Raw genomic sequence first — 15,224 nt, forward strand, 5'->3', positions numbered from 1 at the left:
CCAATCACACATGTGCAAATTGTAAACTTTACATTTGTGCTTCTCCGTGTACAGTTTGACACAGTTTAATATTTATTTTGAGATATTCAGTTCAATTCAGTTTTATTTATATAGCGCCAAATCACAACAAAAGTCGCCTCAAGGCGATTTATATTGTACAGTAGATCGCACAATAATAGATACAGAGAAAAACCCAACAATCATATGACCCCCTATGAGCAAGCACTTTGACAACAGTGGGAAGGAAAAAACCCCTTTTAACAGGAAGAAACCTCCGGCAGAACCAGGCTCAGGGAGGGGCGGGGCCATCTGCTGCGACCGGTTGGGGTGAGAGAAGGAAAACAGGATAAAGACATGCTGTGGAAGAGAGACAGAGATTAATAACAGATATGATTCGATGCAGAGAGGTCTATTAACACATAGTGAGTGAGAAAGGTGACTGGAAAGGAAAAACTCAATGCATCATGGGAATCCCCGGCAGCCTACGTCTATTGCAGCATAACTAAGGGAGGATTCAGGGTCACCTGGTCCAGCCCTAATTATATGCTTTAGCAAAAAGGAAAGTTTTAAGCCTAATCTTAAAAGTAGGGATAGTGTCTGTCTCCCGAATCCAAACTGGAAGCTGGTTCCACAGAAGAGGGGCCTGAAAACTGAAGGCTCTGCCTCCCATTCTACTTTTAAATACTCTAGGAACAACAAGTAGGCCTGCAGAGTGAGAGCGAAGTGCTCTAATAGGGTGATATGGCACTACAAGGTCATTAAGATAAGATGGGGCCTGATTATTTAAGACCTTGTATGTGAGGAGCAGGATTTTGAATTCAATTCTGGATTTAACAGGAAGCCAAAACAGGAGAAATATGCTCGCTCTTTCTAGTCCCTGTCAGTACTCTTGCTGCAGCATTTTGAATTAGCTGAAGACTTTTCAGCGAGTTTTTAGGACATCCTGGTAATAATGAATTACAGTAGTCCAGCCTGGAAGTAATGAATGCATGAACTAGTTTTTCAGCGGAGGGCTTTCTTATAAAGCAGCAAACTGTTTCTCCAGGCTAAATGATGATCCTCTAAATTTGTGACACACCATTTCCTCTCCAGCTTACGAGTCATCTGCTTTAGGGTACTTTAAATTTAAATGTTATCAGGAAATGATCAGACAGGAGAGGGTTTTCAGGAAACACTGTTAAATGTTCTGTTTCTGTGCCATATGTTAAAACAAGGTCTAGAGTGTGATTAAAGTGGTGGGTGGGTTCTTTTATCATTCTATGATAGTCAATTAAAAATGACCAAACTGTAATTAAAAAATGTGTCTGTGTCCTATATTTAAAATGTATATGGCCTATTGTTTCACTAAAAGGTATGTATATGCATTATAAGGCTTCAGTGCCTGAAGTTCAAGGATACAGACCTTCAATTTCACTAGTAAAAGTCTTACTAAAGAGAAAAGAACTTCACTTTAACAGGAAGAGGCCTCCAGCAGAACCAGGCTCCGCAGGTCCCTGCATCCTTCATCAGCCTGAGCCTGTAGCAGCATAACCTGGCTCAGGGTTACCCGATCCAGACCTGAATAAATGCAGAAATTATGATATCTTAAGGTCTTTAAGATATGATGGGACCTGATTATTTAAGACTTTATATGTGAGGAAAAGAGTTCAATTCAATTTTATTTACTTAGCGCCAAATCACAACAATAGTTGCCTCAAGGCACTTACTATTGTAAGGTAAAGACCTGGAATAATACAGAGAAATCCCAACAATGGGACAACCTCCCATGAGCAAGCACTTTGGCGACAGTGGAAAGGAAAAACTCCCTTTTAACAGGAAGAAAGCTCAGGCAGAACCAGGCTCAGGAAGGTGCGGCAGATCCAGTGATGAGAAGCCAGTATGGGAGAAATATGATTTCTTTCTCTTACTACCCCACCTGATGTGTTTTGGAGCAACTGAAGACTCGGGGAGCTGTGAAGCTGTCAGTTTAGCACTGAGCCAATAATGCAATAATGAATTTCTCAGCTCTTCTAAAAAAGAAAGAAAGAAACAAAAAAACTTCTTGGACACGAATAAGGAAAAGCTTCCCAGGCTCCAGTTTAAGTCTTTAAGTGTGGACAACCTCATTACCAAAAAGATCCAGCTAGATTAGGGATATTTAAGTGCATGAGTAGCGAGACTGTGCACAATTGCAGGCAACAAAGCCAGAGGCAACACCTAAAGCATGGAAAAAACACAAGCTACATTTAGCTGGGCCTAATTTCAGGACTTGCATGGTAGATCACATGTCAACTGCACACAGAGGTGTCCTTAGGATAAACTGGAATAATATGCCCGCTTTTCCACTTACCGACAAATCAGATTACATTCTTGGATAAACTTGTTTTCTTGAATCTTATTTCAGAGCAATGTTTCAGATAAAGATGGCATTTTGGCCAGAGACAGTCTGTTCAACTGAGCAGAAAATTTACATCTTATCCTCCTGCATTGTTTGTCTACTCAACTTTTTTGTACTGGAATGTGGTTTCATGTTCACTACAGATATGGGGTACGATAATATCAGATCGCCTACACATGATGCAGCATGCCTTACTCTGTCACGGAACAGAAAGCAGAATACAGGTTTGTTATCATGATCTCTAACACAATGTTCTGTGAAAGATGTTTTCCACTGTCTCTCTCTCTCTCTTGTGAATGAATAGAGGTGCTCCAGCAGAGCTTGACTGATCCACGAAAAACAATTTTTATGTGACATGTTCACATAAAAATTGGGTCAAGCTGCAGTTACCAAAATTAAGCAAGTTTCTTTATATTTAAACACATGTGATAATTCTAATAAAAAATTGGAAATAAATAATCACTAAGCTGGCATGTAAGCGGACGAAAGCAGCAGAAAAGCAATATATACAAACATTTTACTGCAGGAACCATCAGCTGTCATATTACTTTGGAAGAGGGGTGGGTGAACTCCAGGCCTCGAGGGCCTGTGTCCTGCAGGTTTTAGATATCACCTTGGGTCAACACACCTGAATCAAATGAAAAGTTCATTACCAGGCCTCTGGAGAACTGAGACATGCTGAGGAGGTAATTTAGCCATTTGAATCAGCTGTGTTGGATCAAGGACACATCTAAAACCTGCAGGACACCAGCCCGTGAGGCCTGGAGTTCCCCCACCCCTGCTTTAGAACATTGAGCATGTAATCCTTTTTCTTTATGTGGCATCTGATTAAAACAGCTGATATCATCCTCATCTGCCTCCTCTCACAGAGTCAGAGCCAAACTGACTCAGTTTTTTTCATTTATCAGCTGAATCAGCAACGCAGTCTCCAGTACTGATAACTGTTTTGTTTTTTTATCTGCAAGAGGAGGGTTTTTACTCATGTGAATTTACATAGTTGAAGATGCTAAGATTCTTGCTTTTGTTGAGAGTGACCACAATGGACAAGATTAGAAATGAGTATATCAGAGAAACAGCTCAGGTTGAGTTGTTTGAAAAGAGATTGATGGTTAGAACCAATGACTGTGGAGTCAGTGATTAAGACATCTGGAGAGGAGGGATGGTGGATAGACTGGGCAAAGGATGTTGAGGATGGAGCTGCCAGATGGAGTAAGACCACAGAGAAGGTTTACATCTCTTTACTTTTTTTTTTTTTTTTTTACAGTATAGTCAAACTGTGTTAATAATTACTTTTAATAGGTAAACGTGAAAATGAAAAACAAACCTTAACACAAACTTGACACTGGGAAGTTATATCATTCAAAAACAAACAAAAAAATGAAGTGAGGCTTTTCTTTTTCTACTTCAGTAAGTAGAGTGGGTCCAGTCTGCATGTGAAAGTATGCCTGGACAAGATACAGCAACCACCAGAGTGAGAAGGTGTGTCTGGATTCTGGACCAGGTGCTTAGCTATGAAAAGCATTTGAACAAATGCTTGTGACTGGGTTGGAAACTTTGGAATTCTTTTCCTTAAGGTTTCTGGTAACTTGCCAGTTTGCTTTTATGTAAGCAGGTAAAAAAAACAAACAAAAAAAACACCTGATCTGAGTGGCCGAATATGAAACACTCTCTTACTCCTGCATACAGCTCACAGCCACATCCTCACTTAAAAAAAAGCAGTAGTGAAAACTTTCGCTGGAATCAACTTCTTCAAAAGCACGACGCTGGGTGCGACTCTGCAACTAAAACTCATACAAGCAACAAATAATTTTCTCTGATAAGAATTCTCAACTCAGGATTTCATTTAACCTGATATTTCCTAAATTTGCTCCTTGTATTTGAACTTCTAGCACAAATATTCCTTCACCCTTTTCAGAACGGTTCATTTCACACAACTTGTACAGTACTTTTTTTTCTTTCTTTTTTTTAACATATGCAGAGCACTTGGTGATAACCTGTCATTACATTTTTTTTTTTTTTATGGACACGACCTTTAAGAGTCAAGTAACTTTGCTTTACTTAAAACTACTAGATGTGGCACAGCACTGCCATCATGTGTCTGACAGTGTAATATGCATGGGAAGGCACTCACAGTTAGTCACTGGTTTTAACACACACACACACACACACACACACACACACGTTTTTTTTTTTAAAAAAAGAGTAAATAAAATAACATTGATCAGTTAGACAGTTATTTCAACTAGCAACTCATTTTTCCTAATAGGCACTTCACCCCAGTTAGACCAGTTATTCCAGCTTCAGCGGAATCTCACCATGAAGATAGCTCTGGCTATGTTTACAATGGATACATTGCCATGCTTGGAGGCTTAAAAAAAACAATTTCAGATGGGTTGTTCTTACTAGATTTCAGGGGGACTTGCTATTTTATTAAAGCTAAGTTTAAGCCAAGCTGTAAACACAGTGCTGTTTGATTATAGGAGAAATCAATCACGATACTTTACCCACATAAGTTATAAACATACTCCCATCTTATGAAGCAAAGCTTCATTAAGAGTTGTGCCTATAGATCGTTGCTTTATATGACTGAATAAAAGCACTAAATTTGTAAAACGCAAATACAAAACAATAGATTCAACTGCATTAAAAAACTGAGGACTGCAACTTTAACTATTTAATGCACCAGACACTGAATGCTTCACTGTAAATATTGCAAGATTAATATCCCCGAAAAATGTCTCCCTGCATGGATACAGCCAATATGTTGGTGCACAGAGCCTGGCTTCTTCTTTGTTATTTAGTAGTGATGGCGACTCCCCTCTTGACCCAGGCGTTGCTGTTGAGCAGAGAGAGCATGAAGCGAGCCACGTCTCCTCTTCCTACTGCGCTGCCTGGAGGTTGACCATTGTTGTCAGGCACAAAGTATCCCTCATGAGTTAGAAACTCTTGAGCTGTAAAGGACAAAAAGAATACAACAGCCAGATAGTAAAAAACCTAACAGTTTGTCCAGTTACATGCTTGAACTCCATGATTTGCTGATCTCAGAGAAATTATACAAAGCAAAGTGAGACTATGCACTAAGGTAAAATAGATCACACTAAGTCAGAAAGCTTCCACTGAATTAAGCTCCGCCATTCTCTGTTGACACCCTCTACCCATGATGCAATCTGTCTGCTTTTACCTGTGGCCGGAAGGTTCTTGAGGCCAGGTGGACGCACCACAGTCCAGTTGATGTCCTCCGTCTTCTGCAGAAGCTGCTCCATCTCATACATGTTGCTGAGGACACTTCGGATTAATGGCAGCAGAAGGAATCTGATCAGGTACGATGACTGAGTTCCAGAGTTTGCTGAAAAAAGTAAATCAAAAACAGTGAACAGCCTGAGCCACAAAAGCCAAATAACCTTCAAAGCCCAAGTTTTTAAAAGTGCCTCCATCCATCTGTTTTTTTAGTGACATATTCAGTTCAGGCTCATGACTCAATGTAGCCTATGTTCATAAATCAGCTAAAAAAGAAGCTTTTAATCATTTGACTCAAAGCCAAACCTTGACACCTGTCCTTCACATTTTGGGAAAGCAAGTTCAGAAATATCAGTTACATTAAAGAACAAGTCTAAAGGGCCACATCTGTGTGATGCACTTACGCTCTGTGTACCAGGAGGTCATGGTGATGATCCTGTTCACCCGGGTCTCTTGCATCGCACTGACCATAGCAGTCATGGACCGAGTATAGCCCGTCACCCCGGTAAAGAAGGAGGCTGGGAAGCCGAGGCAGGACATGACGACATCCTGGTCTTTGAAATGAGTCTTCATACTGTCTGCCGAGAAAATATCAGCCGTCACCACCTGGAAAACAGTTACAAGACTGACTGTTAAAATGTCCATGATTACTTTTGTTGATTGCAGGTAACAGAGCTTAAAACAGATAATTGCCTTGAGATTCTCATGAGTCACGGTGAGCTTCCCCGGGTTCCTGACGAGGGCTGTGACCACGTGGCCCTGCTGCAGGGCCTGGTTGACCAGATACTGTCCAGTCTGCCCAGTGGCTCCCACCACAGCAATCTTCATCCTCTAACGCTTGGAGCCAAGTCAAGGCTGCAACTAAAGCAGAACACGACGTTGTGAACGCTCTGATCGCTCAAACTAACAGCACTGAAGTTCCCTCCCCCTTTCACAAGTGTTATAAAACTACTTTTATTGTGCAATAAAAATGTCCTTTCAGAGAAATTTAGGTTTGTCATGTAACAGCTTGTCCTTGTGCATCACTAACCCCCCCAAAAATGAATGAATGAATGAATTACTACAATTCTTGATCTCTTAAGAGCTAAAATGAATGTGCAGTAAAGACAATCTGGCACCCGAAGTCAGAGCAGAAGATTGTGAAATCACGTCTCCAGCCTGGAAACATGGATGTGTGTGAGAAAGAAAAGAAAGCATAATTTTTTAAAAATTATTAAACCTGGTTGGATGAAAACGATGATATGATGATGAAGAGAGATGAAAACTTTCATTCTATCAGTCAAACAAAACTGCACATTGGTTCCCTTTGTTTTATCCAGACTGGGGTAAATGGATCATCTCCGCTGCAGAGGATGATGATGAGGTTGTTGGTCAGATGCTCACTGCAGAAACTAAGCCAATATTGTTGACTGAATTTCAACTGATGTTGTTTAGAAGATCATGACAAGCATCACTGAGCTGATTCCTTGAAGCTATGTTAAATGAGCACTGTTTGGGGACAACACAGGCATTTTTGCAGTGAACCGTCTGTCCTCAGATTGTTGGCAGTCCTTTCATTTGTGGGTAATGGTGACGTCAAACACCATGCCCCGCCACTAACAATTAGTTCTTTGGTTTTTAATATTAGAGATAATTACAAAACAGAACTGTTCTCAAGAATTCAACTTTTATAACTGCACCTGAGGCTGAGGCTTAAAAGTGATTTCAGTTTTAAAGCCAAGTCCCATCCCAAAATGATGGAATAACTGGATTCTCTCAGAAATTAAGTAGAAGTATTTAAAAGGAAAAAAAAAACTTTAACTGGTGGCCACAACACAGAGCTTTAGGGGTTAGGTTACGTCCCATGCTTATGTGTTGTTAGTGGTATGAGACATCTAGTGATCTAGCTTTAACTGTGTCCACATCAATTTTACTATAAGTAACACTCATACTAACACCGGAGATGACAAATTTGTTCACAGAGCTTTAAAAAAATTTAAAAGACACCAGCCATTTGGCTTTATTAATGGTCAGTACAAATGCAATCCGGTTTTTGTGTATTGCTTACCCTTTGTAGAAGTCAAAATATCTTTATCGAGCATGCAGCAGCAAGATCCATATGAGCGACTCCAAATGGAGAGTGCTTTTTTTGCATGAAGCACAACTGCAGTAAGTCTTATACTCTAATTATTACCATTACAATTATTAATTACCTCCAGCAGGACTGATCAGGATCACAGCCTCTCTGCAGTTGTGTAACTCTGCAGCTCAAACAGGCGACCCACCCATGCAGACTCAAATTTTACCATTTTCCCTCATTCAACAGTTTTATATCAGTAGTAGGTCTATATAAACATTCATCAGTGACTTTAATATGTACACCACTCCAACTGCTTGTTAACACAGACATATGGTGCTGGATCACCTGGCAGCCTTTAAAACAATTTCCCTTGGGATGAATAAAGTATTATCAATCAATCAATATATAAACAGCCAAACAATGGCTATAGAGAGAAAGAGAAACAGACAGGAAAGCCCAACAATTAAAAAAAAAACCCTTTAAGGAAGCAGTAGGTGACAGTGGGAACGGAAAACTCCCTGTTAACAGGAAGAAACTTCCAGCAGAACAGGGCTCAGGTCATCTGCCATGACTGGTTGGGGGTAATGGACTGAACAGCCTGTAGAGCTTTACCTCTCTTGCGTCATTTACCATGAAACTAGTTATTCAACAAAGGAAATGCAATCGTCACCCTTTCAAATGAAACTTCAAGAAAAAAAAATAGTTTAGGGTCATTACATTATATTCAAATCAAACAGTACTTTTTAAAAGAATACACTATAATATCTGTGCGCCTTGATCCTAACTGCAAATCCAAACTACAAAATAAAAAATGTGAGTCCTAAAGTCACTTCGTAATTTTTTCATAAAACACAACAGTTTCCCACTGCAGTAGCTGCAATGACGCTGTGGGGCACTGCCTCTCCTGCTAAACACCTTAACCCTATGCCGCTAAATTAACAAGTTCATTAATCAGCTCACATCTACAGTTTGCCTTTGTCCCGTCGCTCAGTAGTGAAGTGGATTATGAAATCATGCTACACGCCCAAGATTGAATAACAACCCTAAAAAAAAGCAGCTCCTACATTAAATTCTGATATGTTGACCTCCCCTAACAACAATACAGCGTTATAAAAAGCTTCCTTGTCTTCAAAGACACAAACAATTCAATTCAATTCAATTTTATTTATATAGTGCCAAATCACAACAAACGTCGCCTCAACGCGCTTACAACAGAAACAGCGATCCAGGTGCTGAGAAAATGACACCTACACTACCAAAAACATCGGGACACGTGATTACTTTTATGATCTTTTATTCTTAAGCCCTTTTCAGTGGATTAACTTTTTAAGAGTCCACACGCTGTAAACTCTTTAATATTTGACTCAACCATGCTGATAGCACCAGGGCAATATAACCTCTTACATAAAGCTAAAAAAAAGTGGGAAACAGCCTACGCGGCTGTGACTTTCAGAAACATGTTGGGACTGCGGGGCTTTTGTATTCAGTGGCTGTATCCCAATTCAGGGTCTGCAGCCTTAAAGTACGCATTTCAAGGCCGATTACGTCACAGCGGCGCGCCGAAGGCTGTCCCAATTCAAAGGCTGCTCGAAATGCGGCCCTGAAATGCGTCCTTCATTTCCCTGAATTTTAAGGCTGTGGCAGTGTAGACTTCGTGGCCCAACATATCCCAGAATGCATAGCGCGGCGGTGGGTGTGGATAATTTTGCCGAAAAAAAAACGGTGGATGAGGGGCGGCCGAAGAGTAAACTTTAACTACTGAATATTATGTCACTTATTTATGTGCAAATGTTTAATAACGAAGAACATTAAAACATTACTGTTGGCCACATGTCGGCAAAGTTATGTGACATTAGTGACGTTTGTACTAACTTGGTTTTACAGCTGTAATAGAGTGAATTGTTGCCCCCCAGTGGTAAAATACAGAAGTGCCTGTTACAGGGCTAGTTCTTGGTTGACCAATATATAACAACAAAAAAGGGTAGTTTGTGCACCGCTAAGAAAACAACAAGTTAGTGTGTGATGTCCTGCTGTTCAATAAAGGCACCTATCCACGTCCTTCTGTCCTGATCTTTTCAAGAGCCTAATCCAGAATATCACAACTGGCGACGAGGATTCTAAAGATTTCCACAGCGTGACAGAGGCTGTAGAAGGGCTGTGTTCACGTGTAAGGAAAGAGACAAAACGAGACGTTTTCTTCACGGCTGCAGCGGAACAGTTTTTGGTGAGCTAACATGGCGATGCATGTGGGTCGTGTTGAAGAGTATAATGAATCGAAGGAAGATTTTGAGTCATATTTGGAGCGGTTGGAGCAATGGATGTTGGCAAATGATGTTTCCGATGAGAAGAAGGTGTGCACGTTTCTCTCTGTGATCGGAGCAGATGCATACAGGCTGCTAAAGAATCTTGTGTCTCCGAGGGTACCGAGTACCATGGGATATGCAGCGCTGACTGGAGCGTTAAGTGCGCATTATAAGCCGACTCCAGTGGTGATAGCTGAGCGTTTTCGTTTTCAGAAACGTAACCAGAAAGAAGGGGAGGCAGTTTCTGACTATGTTGTCGCCCTGAGGCAGTTGTCAGCCACATGTGATTTTGGACAATATTTGGATGAGGCCCTGAGGGATCGTTTTGTTAGTGGGCTGCGTTCTGATGCTGTGCAGCGCAAGCTACTATCGGAGAAAGATCTTACATTTCCACGTGCGTGTGAGATTGCCATATCCATGGAACTCGCTTCGAAAAATACGATGGAGTTCTCAGGACGCCAGGACCCTCACCACGTAAATGCCTTGACAAATGCTCCAAATTTCTTCAACAAAGGATGGAAAGGACAGAACAGGCAAGAGGGCAATAACAAGCCAAAGAACTGGAAGGGACCTAAAAAAGACACAGGAACAGGAGTGAAGCAACCATGTTATCGTTGTGGTGGAAAGCATTCAGCACGTGAGTGCAAATTTAAGAGTGAAAAGTGTCATGTTTGTGCAAAAATAGGACACATTGCACGTGCTTGCAGGAATAAAAAATTCAGTCAGCAAACTCAGTATTTGGAAACTGAGGATGAATGCTCAAGTAGGAATGATGAAGCTGAACTTTTTGGAGTTTATTCAATGTACTCCATCACCTCCAGTGAGAAGGGATACACAGTGGATGTTGCGCTTGGGAACAAGAACACCACCATGCTGCTGGATACAGGATCAGCAGTGTCGGTAGTATCAGACAAGTATTATCAGATGCATCTCACTCATTTCCCTATAAAACCAGCCAGTGGGCTAAAGCTCAAGTCCTACTCAGGCCAACACATTGCTGTGCGTGGATATATTATGTTACCAGTACAGTATGGGACTCAAAACATCACCCTACCACTGATCGTTGTTCAGGGAGACAGACCAGCTCTGATTGGACGAAACTGGTTAAAGAAACTACAGCTGAACTGGAAACAGATTTTCACAGTACACAAGGTACTGGTGCAGAAAGAAGCAAAGCCAGGAGTACTAGAAGTGATTCAGCGCCATCAGGCAGTGTTTTCGGATGACCAAGGCTGCATAAAGGGATTTAAAGCTAGAATCCACACTAAACCAAACACTACACCAATTTTCTGTAAAGCTCGCCCAGTTCCTTATGCACTAAAAGAAGCTGTGGAAAAGGAGCTGGACAGATTGGAAAAGGTGAAGGTTATTTCAAAGGTTGAGAAAAGTGAGTGGGCATCCCCTATTGTTACTGTGCCAAAAGCAGACAAAACAATTAGGATATGTGGTGACTACAAAGTCAGTGTCAACCAGTGTGTTGAAGAGGAAAGATATCCACTTCCTAATACTGAAGATTTGTTTGCTACTTTAGCTGGAGGAACATCCTTCAGTAAACTTGACCTTTCTCATGCCTATCAGCAGCTACAGTTAGATGAAGAATCAGAGAAGTATCTGGTCATCAACACACACAAAGGTCTCTATAAGTACAATCGCCTCAGCTATGGTGTTTCCAGTGCTCCGGCTCTTTTCCAGTCTGTGATGGATCAAATCCTTCAGGGGATGGAGCATGTGACCTGCTTTTTGGATGACATCCTCATCACTGCTTCATCTGAAAGGGATCATTTGAAGAGGTTGGAGGAAGTACTCACACGTCTGGAGAAGCATGGTGTCAGAGTGAAGCTTTCCAAGTGCCACTTTCTTCAGAGCAGTGTGGAGTACCTGGGACATCGTATTGACAGGGATGGACTGCATCCTTTAGAGGAAAAGGTAGCAGCCATAGCAAATGCACCAGAACCAACAAACGTCACTGAACTGAAGTCCTTTCTTGGTCTTCTAAATTACTACAGTCGATTTTTGGAAAATCCATCCACCATTCTTCAGCCTTTGCATAACCTGTTGAGAAAAGATGCTAAATGGATTTGGACCATGGAATGTGCAAAAGCATTCAGGGATGCAAAAAGTCTACTGCTGCAGAACAAAGTGTTGGTGCACTACAGCACAAATCTGCCATTGAAGTTAGCCTGCGATGCGTCACCTTATGGATTGGGCGCAGTCATCTCTCATGTCATGGAAAATGGAGAGGAAAGGCCTGTGGCTTTCACATCAAGAACATTAACTGAAGCTGAGCGAAAGTATGCCCAGATAGAAAAAGAGGCCCTTGCCATAATTTTTGGAGTAAAGAAATTCCATAAATATCTGTATGGAAGGAAATTCACCCTCATAACAGATCATAAGCCGCTGCTGGCTATACTAGGGCCAAAGTCAGCTGTCCCAACACTCGCTGCACTAAGAATGCAACGCTGGGCTCTTATTCTAATGGCATACAACTATGACATTGAATATAGAAGATCAGCTGAACATGCCAATGCAGATGCATTGTCACGTCTACCTCGGAATACGCCAGACAACATTGCAGAGGAGGGAAGTATCTTCTATTTCTCACATGTGGAAGAGCTACCAATAGTAGCTAAAGACATTGAGAGAGCAACCATGAAGGATCCAATCCTCAGCAAGGTCTGGAGCTACACCATGAATGGGTGGCCGAGTTACATGCAAGACGAATCACTCAAGCCTTACTTTACACGCAGACACGAGCTGTCAGCAGAACAAGGATGTGTTCTTTGGGGACAACGGGTCATCATTCCACCAGTTTACCAACAGAAAGTGCTGGAAGACCTGCATCATGAACATCCAGGTATCTGTCGTATGAAAGCACTCGCTCGCAGTTACCTGTGGTGGCCAGGCTGTGATGGTGATATACAAGAACTGGTTCAAAGCTGCTCAGTCTGTCAGGCTGTACAGAAGTCACCACCCGTTGCACCACTCCATCCGTGGAAGTGGCCTGAGAGAGTTTGGCAACGGATTCACATTGATTTCGCTGAAAAAGGCAAGCAGTACTTTTTAGTTGTCATTGACAGTCATTCAAAATGGTTGGAAGTGTTCCCTATGCCATCCATTACCTCACACAACACCATTGAGGTTTTGAGAGGGTTATTTGCTTCATATGGACTTCCAGAAGAGCTTGTTTCAGACAATGGACCTCAACTTGTGTCAAAGGAATTCAATCAGTTTTTGGAGTTAAATGGGATCAGACACACAGCTGTTCCTGCCTATCATCCTGCATCAAACGGGGCAGCAGAGAGGTCAGTACAAATCCTGAAACGATCCCTGATGAAGAATGTGCTGGAAACAGATGGTAAGGCCACATTGCCACTCAGCCATCGTTTGGCAAACTTCCTTATCATGTATCGCAGTACACCGCACACTGTGACGGGTCGTACACCAGCAGAGTTGTTCCTGAAACGTCAGATCCGGACTCGTTTCAGCCTGCTGAAACCTGAACTAAGCAGACACATTGAACAGAAACAGTCTGAGCAGAAGCGACACCATGATTACAAAACCCAACCTGTTCGTGTTTTTTCGGAGGGGGACGCTGTGCGTATCCGAAACTTCAGGGGGGGGAAACAAAATGGACTCAGGGAACAGTTCTGAAGAAAATGGGAAGTGTTACTTACCTGATACAAGAGGGACAGAGAACACGCACAATACATGTGGACCACCTGTTACCATGGAGACAGACTGTGGAGAAACCCCCAGTTATATTTTCACCGGTTTCAGAGGGACGGCCAGAAGTGATTATGGACAGTGTTGTTCCAGAGATACCACCAAGTCCACCTGGGATTTTAACATCACACTCCTTACCTCCTGAACCACCTAAACAGACAACCGATGAACCACCAGTGTCCACCCCAGAAACCACCCAAAGCCCATCTGTGGAACGCAGATACCCAGAGAGATGCAGAGTTCCCCCAAAGAGACTGAATCTTTGAAAACGTAGAGTTATGTTTTAGTTATTTTACTGCCAGTTATTTAGAAGTGAACAGTTTAATAATGAAAGTAATGGCTACATTTGTTCATTGTTCGTAAGGGCCACAGAATATTTCTTTTGGTGGGGGCAGTGAAATACATTCTTTCAAGGGTTGCTTATTTCAATTACAAATCTAAAAGGGGAGGAATGTAATAGAGTGAATTGTTGCCCCCCAGTGGTAAAATACAGAAGTGCCTGTTACAGGGCTAGTTCTTGGTTGACCAATATATAACAACAAAAAAGGGTAGTTTGTGCACCGCTAAGAAAACAACAAGTTAGTGTGTGATGTCCTGCTGTTCAATAAAGGCACCTATCCACGTCCTTCTGTCCTGATCTTTTCAAGAGCCTAATCCAGAATATCACAACAGCCTTTACTTTAAAATATACACCGTTCAATAGCTGAGCTTAATCTTACAGAGAATGATCAAAGCTCATGTAGAAAGAAACAAACAAATGAACAAAAGATTTTCTCCTTCATTTCTGTCAAACAAAGCTGTATGACACGTTTCCAGCTGTTAGTATCATGGTTGCTAGGCAACCTGGGCAGCGCAACGGAGGCGAGACCGTCCCATTTCACAAGCCTCGCACTTCCGGCCTTAGCGGTCTTTGAGTACGCGACCCTTGAGGATCGTTGAGGCTGCGTACTTTAAGGCTGCAGACCCTGAATTGGGATACGGCCAGTGTCTTTAAATGCCTATTAAACCGGAAACTGAGGGAATAACTGCCACCCTGAACCTTTATGATCTCTAATGTTACACAAACCAGTAGCTGCATTTCCGCTTTTGCTATGAGTCTTTGTTTTCTTCATTTATTCATTTAGAGGCAAAAAAAGAAAAAGATTTAGCGCAAAACACCGTGAGCCAAATTAACCCAAATTATTAGTCTGTTGTCATGCAGCATGCAGAAAAGGACGTTTAGCTCCTCACTCACCTGCGCCATTATGAAAGCGTCCCGTGAGGGAGGCGTTCAAGAGCGAAAGCGTTCAGCTGCGTTGTAATTGTTTATCCTCAACCCAGATTTAAATGTTTTGTTTTGACGTTATATAGAGGGAGATAACATGACCCCCTCAAAGGTAATGTCGAAGTTATAGTTAGAAAGTTAGTGTAAATATTTCCAATGACTACAAGTACAAATTTCGCAGTAAATACTTCTAAAATGTAACGTCTGCTTGGTTTTTTTAAAACCCAAATCAAACATCTTCGACTTTAAGATATTTTCTTG

At 41.7% G+C, this 15,224-nt stretch overlaps 1 protein-coding gene across 1 annotated transcript; it reads right to left on the bottom strand.

The window, feature by feature from the left end:
- Positions 1–85: 85 nt before the first annotated feature.
- On the bottom strand, positions 86–15,050 carry LOC146376522 (flavin reductase (NADPH)-like). The gene is made up of 5 exons (XM_084945716.1): positions 14,934–15,050; positions 6,308–6,475; positions 6,019–6,220; positions 5,559–5,723; positions 86–5,328 (listed from the first exon to the last, which is right to left on the bottom strand). The coding sequence occupies exons 2-5, from the start codon at positions 6,440–6,442 to the stop codon at positions 5,171–5,173; spliced, it is 660 nt and encodes a 219-aa protein (XP_084801842.1). The 5' UTR covers positions 6,443–6,475; positions 14,934–15,050; the 3' UTR covers positions 86–5,170.
- Positions 15,051–15,224: the final 174 nt, after the last annotated feature.

This window comes from Perissodus microlepis, chromosome 12 (genome assembly GCF_051167445.1).
Source record: "Perissodus microlepis isolate ML-2025 ecotype Zambia chromosome 12, ASM5116744v1, whole genome shotgun sequence".
Classification (NCBI taxonomy): domain Eukaryota; kingdom Metazoa; phylum Chordata; class Actinopteri; order Cichliformes; family Cichlidae; genus Perissodus; species Perissodus microlepis.

Coding starts and splice junctions, on each gene's coding strand:
- LOC146376522 (XM_084945716.1), bottom strand. CDS start 6,442: ATGAAGATTGCTGTGGTGGGAGCCACTGGGCAGACTGGACAGTATCTG. Junction 6,221..6,307: donor TGACTCATGAGAATCTCAAG/GCAATTATCTGT, acceptor ACTGTTTTCCAG/GTGGTGACGGCTGATATTTT. Junction 5,724..6,018: donor GACCTCCTGGTACACAGAGC/GTAAGTGCATCA, acceptor TACTTTTTTCAG/CAAACTCTGGAACTCAGTCA.